Raw genomic sequence first — 14,266 nt, forward strand, 5'->3', positions numbered from 1 at the left:
AGGTCCGTTCAACTGTACTCACTGCTTTGAATAGTAATGAAATGGAAAATAAACATGTCGTTTATTAATACAACACACAATAAGTTCTACAAAACACATGTCACAGCGTCAGAATTTTAAACTTTAACGCGAGTCTGGAGAACACTGGTTTTCCTCAGTTCATTCCAGCGGTACAACGTTACGAAAATGGACCCTTTTCAGAAGTATGACTGTATGAGAAAAGAAGGAACAGTGAACTAAACCCAGTTCATAAAACAAAACTTGTTTTATGAACTTAATTATCTTAACTTCATAAAACAAAACTTGTTTTGTTAACTGCTGCTGCCCTCTGGAGCTTTCACATAATGTCTCTTCAACAATGTCCCTCATTGTGCTGATATGCGTCCATATCATATAAAATGGCACATATTATTGTGAGCAAAGTAATTCATCTTTACGGATTTTTAAAAGAAAAAGAGTTTGAAGCAAAAATGTGCGTCCTGCGTGCTCAACACTTTGTAACAAATAAGTTTACAGCACTTACAGACCTGTGGGGAGTCTTATTATTTATTATTTGGGCATTTTTTTAACCATTCATCCTGCTACAACCCTCCTGCCCTGTGAGATTATTTGGCCAACTTACATGCACTGTATTTTGAATCCTATCCACTGATTTCAGAAAAACCTCAGCTTGCATTATTATCCCCTCAAAAGTAATCTTCTTATGCATTTTTACAGTTAAAAAATATTTGCAACCAGAATTTGTCCGTCCATTTTTTCTCCCATTTCAGTACAATGTTTTCCATGCCATTGGCTGAACCATGTTTGACTTCCTCCTTAGTTAACAATGGTAAATGAGATGTTCTTAACATTAAAATTTGTATTTCTCCCCCTCCAAACATACCCTAAAAGTTTCTCTTTGATTCCATGACTCCACCAGATTTTGGTTCTTAAATGCATCAATCTAACTGGATGTTAATTTGCAAACTTCTGAGGCTGAATTTTTCTGAAGGTTTTCTTTAGGGAGGGAGGAAGGCCATATTGAGCAGGTTTTTTGCTGCTCTGTAAAACTGTGCACTATCACTCAATATTCTGCTAAATCTCCTTAGACGTATTTTGTCGTAAAACGGGGGCTTTCTTATCTAACAAGCACTTATCTCAGGAATTATAAACTTTGAACTCCATTGTTCCTGATAACTGCTGTTTCTAGCAACAAACAAAAAGGGTAAATGGCCACCTGAAAATGAATTAGGATTAGAAGAGTATTATATTATAGTATTCATAAAAAGCTCGAATTAACTGACCTTTTTAATGATGACGTTATTGTCCTAACAAGCTGTACTCTGACGTCTTGATAGTAGTTCTCTAAAAGCTTTAAAAAAACTTTTAAAAGCTTGTACAGTACTTTATAATGAACAAAATTAGCCTGTGTATGATTGAAATAAATTACTAAAAGATTTATAATAGTTTGACGTATTATCAGTTTCAACATGTGATGGTTATATGATAGTAAATTGACTTCAATGCCTAAAGATTTTCAGATTTCTGTTTGTTAATTTTTTTCAAAAGAACAATATTCAAATGAACAAATATTTTGAGCCAAATATATCCATTTCCCTTTATTTCCACTTGATAAGGTATCCCAAAGCTCAATAACAGTAGCATGATTCTACTTCTTTGGGTTTTATGGAAAAGAGGCATTCGGAAGAATTTTGACATACAATAATTCTCTTCACCACTGCAAGACGTTGACATGAAACTTGAATGAACAATTTTAAATTTTTCTTGATTAAAAATTATAATGTAAGAATCAGCCCTTAAACCCTTTCCAAACATTCTCAGCTTCAATTTGACCAAAGCTGATGCGACCCAAGACGAAGCACAACAAGTCATTTTAGTTATGGTTTTAGGCCACTTCTTTCAGTGCAACAGCCAACATGTTGGTATCATAGACATAACATATCATAATGAAGTGAATTATATAAAATATAAAAAGAATTATCATAATCGGCTGTTCCATATTATTCAAAGCACACACATACTTGGATTCTATATTTCCCCAAAAACAGCAACAATTATCGAAGCAAAACAAAAAAATCAAACATAGACAAATAGCTTTTGGCAAAATGTGATTCAAACAAGGCAAAACCAAACCAAGTCTCCTGTAAATGTTGAGAGTAAGTCTGTACCCAAAGAAAAAAAAAGAAAACGGTCGGGACTCATCTACAGTCTTATAGAAGAGCCAAAGCCCCACACACTGAAAGCAGGGTAGAGGGGCTCCGTGAATGTAGTCTGGACTCTGTGCAGAAGGCGCATGCCATCAGAAACACTATAAAATGCAAGCGTTCCGGCTGTATGATCTAAGTAGACTCCAATACGGGATGACGTAGGCGCTGAGATGTCTTTGCTTTTATTGTTGTGCACGAAGGAAAATTTGGAGTCTGAGCAGTACAGACTCCAAGACTTATCATTCCAGCCCAGGCTGCAGTCATTGCCGTTTCCTTTGCGGCGGATTCCCCTGTACGTAACACCCACATCAATCTCTGTTCCCCTCCAGTCCACCTCCCAGTAACAACGAGTCCCAGTCACAGTCTCCCTGCACAACACCTGGAAAGGAGTGGAGATCACAGGTGGAGCTCTTCAGGTTATAGTTTTCATAACTTCGACTGAGAAACCTAAAGCACTTTGATGCAAGGAACACTTACTGAACCTAAAAAACTAATAATACGGACTTGATCTTGGTAAAATAACAATATTCACCAAACAGGAGAAAAAAACAGCAAGGGAGCAAAACATGTTTCCATACGCTGAATTGAATGTCTTTTTTTAATTACTTGATTATACTGGCTATCATCAGCATATCAGTCTTCCTACATCTTAACATGCAAATGGCGGGCTGTAAATTCTCACCTGCTGCCAATGATCAAATCGATCTGGATGGTCTGGGTAGTTCTTAGGTTCACTTTTCATTGTGGCTGTTCTGTTACCCTCAGAGAGGTGAAGGTTGGCGTGGACAGTGTTGATATCCAAAGTCAGCGGGTAAGAGTCTAAAATTAGTAGACATATATTAGAAATATATCATTAATAGTCCATTTGTGTGCTGTTTTTCTTTATTTTTCTGTGTGCGTTTGAGTGAGATTAGGTGTGGTACAAGGTACTTAACAAACAGCAGGAACACCTGTGTTTGCTTAAGTAATACTAAACGGTAAGTTTGCCTTCCAACATGTCACCAAACTGGTTCAGCAAACTAAATACCTTCTGTGCAAGTTTCAGTCATTTCACCACACAGTGTACTCGTCCATTTGGTAGGCCTGTATGCCAAACTCAAGCTAAATCTATGGTTCTTTTGCTACAATATGATGCTGTTTGTATCTTGCAGTCCTGTAAGGTTGGTGCTGGAAGTTTCATGATAGACCGAATCCAGCTTTCTGTAAGACTTAATCTAATAACTCACATTTCAAAAAGTCTTCTCTTGTCTTCGGTTCTTCTCTGATCTTTGGTTCTTGCCTCAGAATTGACTCTTTCCTTGTCTTTGTCTCAGCTTCTTGTGTGATGTAAACTTCCTTCACTATGAAGACAGATGAGAAAAAAAACTGAGCCATAGGTGACTAAAAATACAGCCACTTCTGACAGAAACCCCTCTACAGACAGAGGTCAGTGTTACAAGAAAGACTAATTAGTCCACCTGTTCCTGAGATTTTGCTCATTTCTGTCTTGCTGACTTCTTCTATTTGTAATTTCATCGAAGCGATGGCTCTTTTGGTAGCATCGAAGGAGTAGTACGGAGCCACGCTGATGTTGTTCAGGTCTTCATATCCGGAGGGGCCGGACAGAGACTGCCAGCTCTGTGGAAAATAAAAAGATAGAGATGAATAAGGAGAAACATCCAGCAAATAGCCATCTCTTTTCTGTGAAGACCTCTGACTTTGGCACCTCCTCAGCTCAGACGAGCCTCACCTGTAGAAAGTGTATGTGATCATCAGTGTTTGAGAGTTTGTCCAGGTCGTTGTGTCTCTTCTTCAGCAGAGTGATCTCCTCCTCCAAGCGGTCTAGCAGTATCTCAGCCCGGGTCACGGTGGTCTTTTCATGGGAGCGAATCATCTCCTTGACTTCATTGTGCTTCCTCTCTATAGAAAGCAGAAGCTCACTGAAGATCCGCTCATTCTCCTCTAAAACTGTTTGAGCAGAGTGCTGATGAGATACAAAAGAGGATGGGGTCAAGAGATGGTTAGAGTGCAGTTATATTTCAAAGCATAAAACATCAATTTCTTTTCAGAATTTCAGAAGCATGCAACTTCAGTGAGACAGATTTCAACTTACTTTAACTGATTCAACAGCTTGTCTCAGATCCTGCCACTTTTTTATTCTCTCGTCAATCCTGTGTTGAGATTTGTGCAGCGTGACACCAAGTTGTTTCTATGTAAAGACATTAAAGTTGGCTTACTTAAAGGACGATGCCAAATGAAAATGCAAGTTATATTCAGCATTCAAAGCCTTAACTGGCTGATTGGATTCACCACTCACTTGTTTCTCAGTCCTCTCAGTTCCAGCCGGGACAATGTCGTGGTGTTTGTGTTCATCCATCATACACAAAACACAGACAGATGTCTGATCGGTGCGACAAAAAGCCTCGAGCAACTTGTCATGCTGCGCACAGATCTTCTCTCGCATCTGACCCGTCGCTTTGACCAGCTTGTGCTTCATCAGGGCCGGGTAGTCATAGTGTGACTGGAGGTGAGCCTCGCAGTAGTTTGCCAGACACACCAAGCAGGACTTCTCCGCTTTCTGCCTCCTGGTAGTGCAAAAGTCACACAGAACTTCCCCATACTTGCTCTGTGCCCTTGTCTGGCTACGACTGGCCGACCGACGGGATCTATCCGAGCCGCTGTATCTGTCTAAATCCAGAGTGTTAGCGTGGGACATTTTCTTACCAGGAGATGAAAAAATGTATCCACTAGATTTGTTAGCAAAATTCCAATCTGAAGGTGTTTTTTTCTCAGCAGGATGGTGTTATCCTGTGAGCAACAGCCAGAGAAAAGACTTGACTAAAAGTAAGCAGAACGAAGAGTGAGATAAATGAGCTCTTGAAGTTAACTGCTTCAGTGAAACTGTGTGACTGACGCTGTAAGTGACAGAATGTTTGCTATGTGGTTCACTCTCAAGGTAAAACCAGTATTCCAGGTTAGACATTTAATTGTCAAGAAGTGGGCGTAAGTTTCTGAAACAAAGAGGGTAAGACAAAGGAGACGAAATGATGAAACCACTAAAATACAAGAGGTAGGTCCTTACAGACATGAAAAAGTGTAATAACTGTTACTTAAACAGACTATTAAGAGAGTTGGGATACAATTTGTGTTAGGCTTTTTTTTTTCAGTACATTGCATGTTACCCACAGCAGGACATTCACTAATGATGACAACAGCATCATCTTGTGGGACTGATTCATAACTGCACAAAATAGATGTTAATCTGCGAAGCCCAAATACCGTATATAGAATATACTGTATACATTTGCCAGAACTATATAGCACATAGACTATACAAGACTGTATTGTAATATGAATATGTAATATGAATATGTAATATGTAATACCTCTCACTGTATACGCTCCTACTGGGTAGAAATAATCTCCACTGTGCTTTAAACTATCACATCCAGGGTGCTAAAATATACATACATTTTTTCTTTCTCTTTTGGTCAAACAGAATTAATCTGGAGTACATGAGGGCCACCAGGGAGCCCAGCAGAGCACTTCAAAAGAGAATATTGTAGGATTTGCTAAAATCATTCTCTTGACATCTGTGACAAGAGCCATCAAATCCACTGTGGTGGTGTTCTAAAATCACATACATTTACTTTTCCTGTAAATTGCCATCAATCTGTATTTGCCTTGTTTGAGTAACATGTTTCTCGATACAAATGTCAGAATAATTTTGTTAACTTGAACTCGTTTCCATTCAGTTTCCATTATCGTTTAAGTCGAAACTTTAGATGCTGCTTTTTTTTCAACCAGTTTGTGGTTTCAGTTTGCACTTCAATAATCTACTTTTACACTGCCTGATACACTCTGTCTCAGAATTTTAGGACTCCACCCATCCCGCACACAGACTCCCCTCAGGCAGGCGGCTGAGGAGCTTTCAGAGCAAGACCACCAGGCTCAAAAACAGCTTCTTCCCTGACGCTGTCAGACTACTGAACTCGAGCCGTACTCTGTAGACTTCCACCCCTCTCTCATGTCATGCTGTCTCTCTCTCTTCACCACACACTGACCTGCACTAAAAAACACTTTATCCACCAAAGGTGCAATATTTAATTTATTCATCATAGGTGCAATAATGTGGACTACCTCCTGCTCTCACATATGTATTTCGTATTTAGCAAAGCTAATTTCAGCTTGACTATTTAACTGTTTATATATATTATTTATTTATTTATTATTATTTTCTTTCTTCTTATATTTTGCTCTTAAGTACTTCATTTTTATACTTATTTGTTAAGCTTCTTAAACCAGGACCTGAGTCCTAATTTTGTACCATAAACATGTAAATGTGAGCTGGTATGACAATAAAAGTTCCTTGAATCTTTGAATTTTACTGAGATTTTGGCTTGGCTGACAAAGTTTCTATGAGGTGAAGGCATCTGTTTGTCTGTCTGCAGAAACTACTGGGAATGTTTAATGAAACAGGCTTGAATTGGCAGAGGGAGAACCTATCAAATTTAGGTGGAGGAGCAGATTGCATTTCTTGAAATAATAAAATAGGGTACTGGACTTGGTGGGGGACTCCTCTCTTTTCAGTGTACATCTACTAAACTTTGGTATTTCCCCAACTAATGTTGGGAAAACACCCATGTTAGGGCAATCAGGACCCTGGAATGGAATGAGTTTGTATTTGAATTGTGACACTGCTTCTCTTTTACAGTGCGAGTGAAGTAGTGGAACATGCAAATAAAAAAAAAATCTATAATTTTGGAGAAAGTTTGCAAAATCATTAATTGTTACTGATAAATTAAATACTTAGATTCATCACTTTATAGAGTTTTAGACTTATAGGCTTACTAAGTTTTGGTGCAATCTGCTGCTTTCCTTTGCTCGCCTGTTTTTTTTTAATTGGCTTTGTATGTATGAATTGTACAAACATGGAATTTAATTAATTGGATTTGATTGTATTACTGTGAATTGGATTCTAATTGGGTTTAATTGGATTGTATCTTTGAAGAGCCTCGAGATGACATTTGTTAGAATTTGGCGCTAAATTAATAAAATTTAATTCAATTTAATTAAACTGTGGTCAAATGTAGTACTATGTTCATTAAGTTCATTTCAGTTTCAATATTTTTCCTGCAAAGTTAACCCTGGAGTTACTTTTGTAAGTGGTATTTGCCATTTTCTACATACAGATCATGAAGAGAATGTAGCCAAGCTTTAGTTTTTAATAGCGCACTGTTGACTCCCAGCCTCTAGGGGGCAGTAATAGTTTCCCTGCTGCAGTGGAATCCCAATAGTTGCTTTCGCTAAAGTGCGTCGGTGGTCCAACGTTGGCGCCAGATGAGCTGTGGCGCCAGCTAAACACACAGGCATAGAGAGGAAAGGAAGACACGCATAGCAGTCCGACGAGGCTCACATCAGCTTGCAAAGCCTTTCTTAACCCGGAGTTTGAAGCGTATTAACGATTTTCCTTATTTTCTCTCTACAGCTGTCACAAAGTAGGACATAGAGGTGGGTGTGGGTGTGTGTATCTATGAATCTATACATTCACTACTGATGTGATGATTAAACCTGGCAATGACTTCATCATTTAAATGCAACTCTACCCTAAATAGCAGCAGTGTGAGTCAAATGGACGGCTGTGTTCTGATGAATATGATCTCAGTTATTGTCCCTTGTGATTATATTAATAAGCGTATGGGTTGGCTATTTTTCATCAACAGTTTAGAACTTTGTGATGGAAAAATACAGGCCTTGACCCGCAGTAGTTGAAACAGTACGTCCTATTAAACATACAAGTGCAGCAACACGGTGGTTTAAGGGACTATTTGATCTTTGAATTCTGTCCAGGTTCTTTTTGGTATAGGTTTAGTCGCATTTTAAGAGGTAATGTTAATTTGGTCTTTGCATGTGAATCTAGCACTGTTGGATGGGCTGTATAGCAATGCTTCCGCTGCACTGTTTTACGATCTAAAAAGCTAAACTGGTATGGAGGCTTTAGCCGTGCTAGCAAAATGGATATTAGCTGGATTGTTAGCTTGGCATCAAGGCTATGTAGCTAGCAGGCTAATATGGTCGCGGCTGGGTAGTTGCTAACATCAGCAAGGCCGCCATTGAAGTCGTGTGTGCGGTTTGTCCGTTGCTGCCGCAGTGAAGGAGGGCTGCAACTCTGATCCATTTTATCTTCTGAAGTAGCGGTCCGATTCTTATTTTCTGACCAATTAATACTTGGTTAATGTGTTTTAAGTGCTATCTGCTATGTGAGTATTGTCTTGCGGGGATTGTAAAGTAAGTAAATTGTGTCCTTTCCCGGGCTTTTCGCACATAAGGGTTCACCTCCTTCGCGGTTAGCCATCTTTGTTTCAGCTAGCCAACTCCTCATTGGAATTATGGTATGATTCTTAGCTTGCTAACGAACTCGTCGTTAGCTTACATACACCTCCTACGAAATAACGACACTTTAGAAAAGCATATTTTTGGTCGTCTCCGAGGCTCTTTGTGTACATTTGGCTTGGTTCCGCAATTTTGAATTTGCTTCGGGGTCGCTGTAATTGAACATGCTGTGAACGGCGGAAGCTCACATGGCTAACGTTAGCTTGCGGCAGCCATCTTAGACGACTGTGTAATCTTGGCTAGCTGGAAGTGCTGGTGTGGCACAACAAGATGGCCTGTTAATACTCGCACTGGAGGAATTTCCGTGTCGGTCGTTGTCTCAAGTTGCACCAAATTACTTAACTCGTGTCCAGGTTTTAAAGTAAGTATTGGGTTGCTCTTGGATTCCTGACTACGAATAGTTACGTGTTGGTTTTCCCATGAAGCTAGTTAGCTGGCTAAATCGTGAACATATTAGCAGCTAACACAATGCTGTTTTGTCGTTAACCAGTCGCCCATCGACCGTAGCCAGCTAACTAGCGGCTATTGAGGCTATTTGTAGCTGTTTTGGAAGGGCTAGCAACCAACATTTCGAGGTTTAATAACATATTTGTATAGTTTATATGGCCATATACATCTAGATTGCTGTAATGAACAAGAGCCGGGGATCTGCGTGGATAGATGAGCTGTGCAGGCCAGTTTCGCCGAGGCTCGCGGATTAAGTAAGAGTAGAGAGCTCGGTCGTGATGTGGTTCACTTTGATTTTTATCAATTGTGTAGGCTAATGAGGTGAAGCTCGTCTTGTACGCTAACGTAGCTAACAAATTGATCACTTAGCTTGCTAAGTAGTGTTGTTTACATGTCAACTACATGTTATCACTCCTTCAACGTTGTAGTGTGCGAATTATGATTCCTTAGCCTAAGTTTATCACATAAAAGCCGTAAATAATTGGTAAATAAGATGCTGCTTCCTATGAAATCATATGAAACGAGGCTAATAGTTGTACAGTGGTGCAAACTATCCCCGAACTATTTTAATAGGGGCTTACTTTGTCTCCCTGGTCACCTGTTGTTAATTAGACATGCCAGCAGTCACTGTAGTTGCTGTCATATTACAAACTGAGTTGTTTCCTTTTCTTGTCTGATGGCTGAGCCTTTGGTGGCATGTTCAGGATATGCAGAGCTCTATCTCCAGGAAGAACGGTTATGGTTTTCATTTATTTATAACATTTATGAAACATTTAGAACATTTATGATAATTGAGACTCTGTATTATTTGCCTGCATGCATTGCATAGGTTGATACTGCAACCCTGTGATGGTCTTGTTAAATAAGGCAAAAGTATAAGTATTTATAAGCTGTTGTCTTATTACTTCAATATTGTACTTTTTTGTTTGATTTATAGACACACTCTTAGGTTCTCGTCAAGCAGCACTTTGTTACACTTATGAAAAGAATCTCATCAATAGAGCTGCATCCACATTAATTTTTTCCTTTTTAATCCTCATTTGCAGGTCTGACGTCTGACAAGAACACCAGCGCGGCGCAGCCAAAAACAAAACGCTATATCCCCCCGATTCTTCTTTTAGTCATCATCCGGCAAAAAAACGGAGGTCGCAGGGCTGGAGTGTGTTCTCATGGCTGAGTCAGAGACTGAATGTGACACACCCGGCCTTGACACGCTTGGGTCGGAGTGTGTCATAGCCCACAGTCATGTCGACCTTCACTATGGAGCAGAAACGGAGATCATGACTGAGGAAAAGCGTGGTTTAGAGCTGGAGATCCATGGCTCAGACTTAAAGATCCAAGGACTGGGGACAGACCTTGGTGCTGTGGCTTGTGTGGATGCAATTGTAGCTGAGACAGACCATGATTACATAAAGGTGGAACATGGTGACATGCACTGTTTCACAGGAGCAGAAATCAAGACAACAGGAAACGAGGCTCTGCTGGGAGAGGTGCTGCTTAAGACAGAGAGTGAGCATGTGGTTAAAGTGGAGTCCGATCATGGTGGGGAGTTGACAGTGGAGTCTGAGAACGGTGTAATCATACATGAAGCCCACGGCCTGCAGTGCAACGAGTGCGGGGAGATTTTTGGTAGCATAGCTGATCTTCACCAACACTTTGAGATCCACAAGGACCTAAACCCTTACATCTGTGTCCATTGTGGTGAGAGCTTTGCTGTAGAGGCCAGCCTCAAGCAGCACATGAAAATTCACATGAAAGAAAAGCCCTATGTTCCACCAGGAGTTGAGATCATGGGCAAAGATGTTATTGATGCCTACAGCCTTAAGTCTCATCAGATGATTCATTTGCCAGACAAGCCCCACCGATGCTCAGAGTGTGGTAAGAGCTTTGCAGCAGCTATCACCCTGAGAGAACACATGAAGATGCATTCTGAGGACAAGCCATACAAGTGCACACAGTGCAGAAAGAGTTTTGTTCGCAGAAGGCATCTGAAAAAGCACCAGGAGGTCCACGCGCGCGAGAAGCCATATACCTGCGGCCAGTGTGGCAAAGGCTTTGCTACAACCTCCAACCTGAAACAGCACCAAAAGACCCATGCTGCAGTTGTGCTTGGAGACAAACCCCACCGTTGCGCACAGTGTGGAAAGTGTTTTGCTGCTGCTGCCACTCTGAGGGAGCACCAGAGGATCCATTCGGGTGAGAAGCCGTACAAATGCAACATGTGCAGGAAGAGTTTTGTACGCAAACGCCACCTGAAGAAGCACCAGCAAGTCCATGCCGGAGGGAAGCCCTACACCTGCAGACATTGCAACAAGGGCTTCAATCACTCTTCATCCCTGTCTCGCCATCACAAGACCCACCTGCAGAATCCAGTGTTTTCTCCACCTCAGCCCGGGAAAACCTTGTCTTACGGCACACCCCCAAAGCAGAGGGTGCATCAGCAGGGAGACAAACCATACATGTGTCACCACTGTGACAAGGGCTTCAATCATTCCTCGTCCCTGTCACGGCACCAAAGAGTCCATTCGGAAGGAAAGAGTTACACCTGTGGTCACTGTGGCAAAAGATTCAATCACTCCTCTTCTCTTGCAAGGCATCAGAGAGTCCACTTGGAGAATAAGCAGCAACAACAACAGCAGCAGCCGCAACCACAGCAGTACAGCACCATCCCCACAGGAAAGGGGTTCCCAAACAACGCCTTTCCAAAACAACGTATCCTGTCTGTCGAAAAACCATACCGGTGCTCTCAGTGTGGAAAAGGCTTTAACCATTCATCTTCCCTCTCCAGACATCATAGGATCCACGTGGATCAGTGAGCACCCAATCTCAACCCCCCAACCCCCCCTCAACACAAGTGGTCCCATGAAAGCGCCCACACCCCAGCTCCCCCCTCGTTTCTGGTCCACAAGTTGCCCTTTTATTGGATAACACCACATCACAGAAAACGTCAGGCCAGCTTCTACAGTCAAGAGGTCACGTAAGCACACAACTCTGGTTTAGTGGAACAGCTGAGAAGAAATGGACAGTAACACGGAAAAGGAAGTGGCTTGGCTTGAAGGACTGCGCAACATATAATTCAGAACTCAACACAGGGCCTCGTGCTCAGTTTCAAGGGTTTAATAGTAGATTGTGAAAGATTCTATCTTTGTGATAGTGCGCCAATTGTTCCAGGACCCCCAGACCACTTTTAAAAGAAAAAGAAGAGAAAAAAAATGCGATTTGAAGATCTACTTGATCTAATTATTTGGGGTAAACATACTTTGGCCTTTGGTTTTTTTGATAGGAAAAAAAATGGGTTGCCGTATCTTCAGGTGGGCACATTCGCTTTATCAGCTGCAACTTTATTGAAGGCTACAAACAATTGGTGAACAAGAACTCTTGCCTCAATTTGAATAGTCATCTTCTTTTTCACCCGCATAACCGATGTGACACAAATATCAAAAATTCATTGTAAATACTTCTTGATTTTTCTTTTATATATGTATAGGTGACTAGTGTGCTGTTCCAAATGACATTTTTGATAGTAAGATCCACTTTGTCTCCACCTTTTTTTCTTTTTTTTTTTCTCTTTCTTTTTTTTTTTCCCTTCCCCTTTTATGACTTTAAGTTGTTTTAAGTGTTGGAGATTAAAAAAAAATGTTGCAGGTGTTGCCATGCAGCTTGTTTCTTGAGAACTGGGCTCCATCGGACATGAGCCGTCTTGTGTATTTATGAGGTTGTTTTTTTGTATGTCTATGATGGTTTAGTACTTCTGCATAGACTGTACAGAGAGCAATACTGGCTAACACCCTGAGTCTATTATGACATGCAGTTTAGCCATAAGGAAATGCATAATAGAAAATAAAAACCCACTGGGTAGCATATAACATGACCCCGTGTCCTAATTATTTACGCCGTGGTTTCTGCTGCACCCAAGTCCCAAATGTACATGAAATGCTCTATCATACTTTATTTTTATTCCTTTGGAGACTAATTACCCGTGTATAGACTTATAGGTAACTCAACGATCTGCTACCACAATTTGAACTAAGGAAAACAAAGAGGAAAAAAAAAGAGGTGTGTATACTAAAAGACTACATGAGGATCTCATTTTACAAGATTTTTCAGGAGTCTGGTGGATTGCGCTCTATTTACTGTTCCGTGTAAAATATCTTTTACAAACTGATGTATTTTTTTAGACATGGCTTGGGTTCTATGAAAGGGAATGAGAGAAAGAGGCAGTTTTTATGAGAGTGAACATTTTTGGTGAGCAATATTCTCTTTTTATTTGGATAACAATTGTGCTTCAAACTGTAGCATAGGTTTCTTCCTTGTGTTAGATAGGTGCCTTATTGCATGCTATGTAGAACTGTATGCCGAGCTGTTATTTGAGAAGAGAATTAGGGTTTTCAGGAGGCTTTAGTTCTTATTCATACTAATGTACCCTACATTTTAATTTGTCACTGATACCTTTTATTTTATTTTTGCTTTAATGTATATTGCCATGTGTTTACACTGTTACACCCATATTGTCCCCCTCCCTCCCTTTTGATTTTTGTCAATGGCCGAATTGTAGAGTAAAAATGTAAAAGATCCATATAGACTTCTCGAAGGGCAAATCCTGTAACACCTCTTTCCCATCTTTGAATGGCACATATGGATAAATAAAGGTTGTTGACTCTCACGGTGTTGAATTCAATGAAGTCCTGAGAAACACTGAACTCGTCGTCTTTTGAATAAAAGCAATACTCATTGGATAACTTTGTATCTTAAGATTTTTTTAAATTTTTTTTTAAAGTAATGCGATCAGTACATAAAGGTAAAAAGAGGTAAGTATATTAACCTTTCCAAAGGTTGGTCTGTCTGTACTTCCACGGCGTGGCCACAAGGTGTCACTATTTACCATCGAATTTGTGAACAGGCAAGTTTCATTTGAGTGACCCGCTCTGAACACAAGTTAAAGTAAGACTCCTTACAGCTGGAACTTTTTAGTTTTAACCTGGAATATTACTATAACTACATCAGTCTGGAGGAGTAGTAAAAGGTGTAATTGAATATGTAAGAGTAAACCCCCTGGGGATTGCCTGTGACCTTAGTAAAAAGAAAAGAAGTGTTACACTGGTTTACATTCTTTCACAGCTGGAGACTGACTTTAGTCTGTCTCCAGATTGGGATCCGCTGTTGGTATAACATTTGGAAATAAGAAGGTATCATCTGTCTGAGTGCAGAGTTGTGCTTCTGTTGACATGACAGATCATTTA

General features: G+C 40.3%; 2 protein-coding genes across 4 annotated transcripts; one reads left to right on the forward strand and one right to left on the reverse strand.

Annotated features, from left to right (window-relative positions):
- Positions 1-1,956: 1,956 nt before the first annotated feature.
- ftr14l (finTRIM family, member 14-like) lies at positions 1,957-4,966 on the reverse strand. Its single transcript, XM_072390959.1, has 7 exons — positions 4,504-4,966; positions 4,300-4,395; positions 3,937-4,170; positions 3,665-3,824; positions 3,434-3,547; positions 2,890-3,026; positions 1,957-2,586 (listed from the first exon to the last, which is right to left on the reverse strand). Exons 1-7 carry the CDS (start codon positions 4,900-4,902, stop codon positions 2,203-2,205), a joined length of 1,524 nt encoding a protein of 507 aa, XP_072247060.1. The 5' UTR covers positions 4,903-4,966; the 3' UTR covers positions 1,957-2,202.
- A 2,540-nt stretch (positions 4,967-7,506) lies between these two features.
- On the forward strand, positions 7,507-13,689 carry LOC140313030 (uncharacterized). 3 transcript variants are annotated; one of them, XM_072390961.1, is made up of 2 exons: positions 7,507-7,697; positions 10,073-13,689. In XM_072390961.1, exon 2 carries the CDS (start codon positions 10,196-10,198, stop codon positions 11,840-11,842), a length of 1,647 nt encoding a protein of 548 aa, XP_072247062.1. In that variant the 5' UTR covers positions 7,507-7,697; positions 10,073-10,195; the 3' UTR covers positions 11,843-13,689. The 3 variants fall into 3 exon arrangements, with proteins under 3 accessions (XP_072247062.1, XP_072247063.1, XP_072247064.1); XM_072390962.1 differs by lacking the exon at positions 7,507-7,697 and adding an exon at positions 7,729-8,474; XM_072390963.1 differs by lacking the exon at positions 7,507-7,697 and adding an exon at positions 8,487-8,940.
- The last annotated feature ends 577 nt before the right edge of the window (positions 13,690-14,266 follow it).

This window comes from Leuresthes tenuis, unplaced genomic scaffold (genome assembly GCF_036924035.1).
Source record: "Leuresthes tenuis unplaced genomic scaffold, fLeuTen1.0.hap1 SCAF_8, whole genome shotgun sequence".
In the NCBI taxonomy this organism is placed as follows: Eukaryota; Metazoa; Chordata; class Actinopteri; order Atheriniformes; family Atherinopsidae; genus Leuresthes; species Leuresthes tenuis.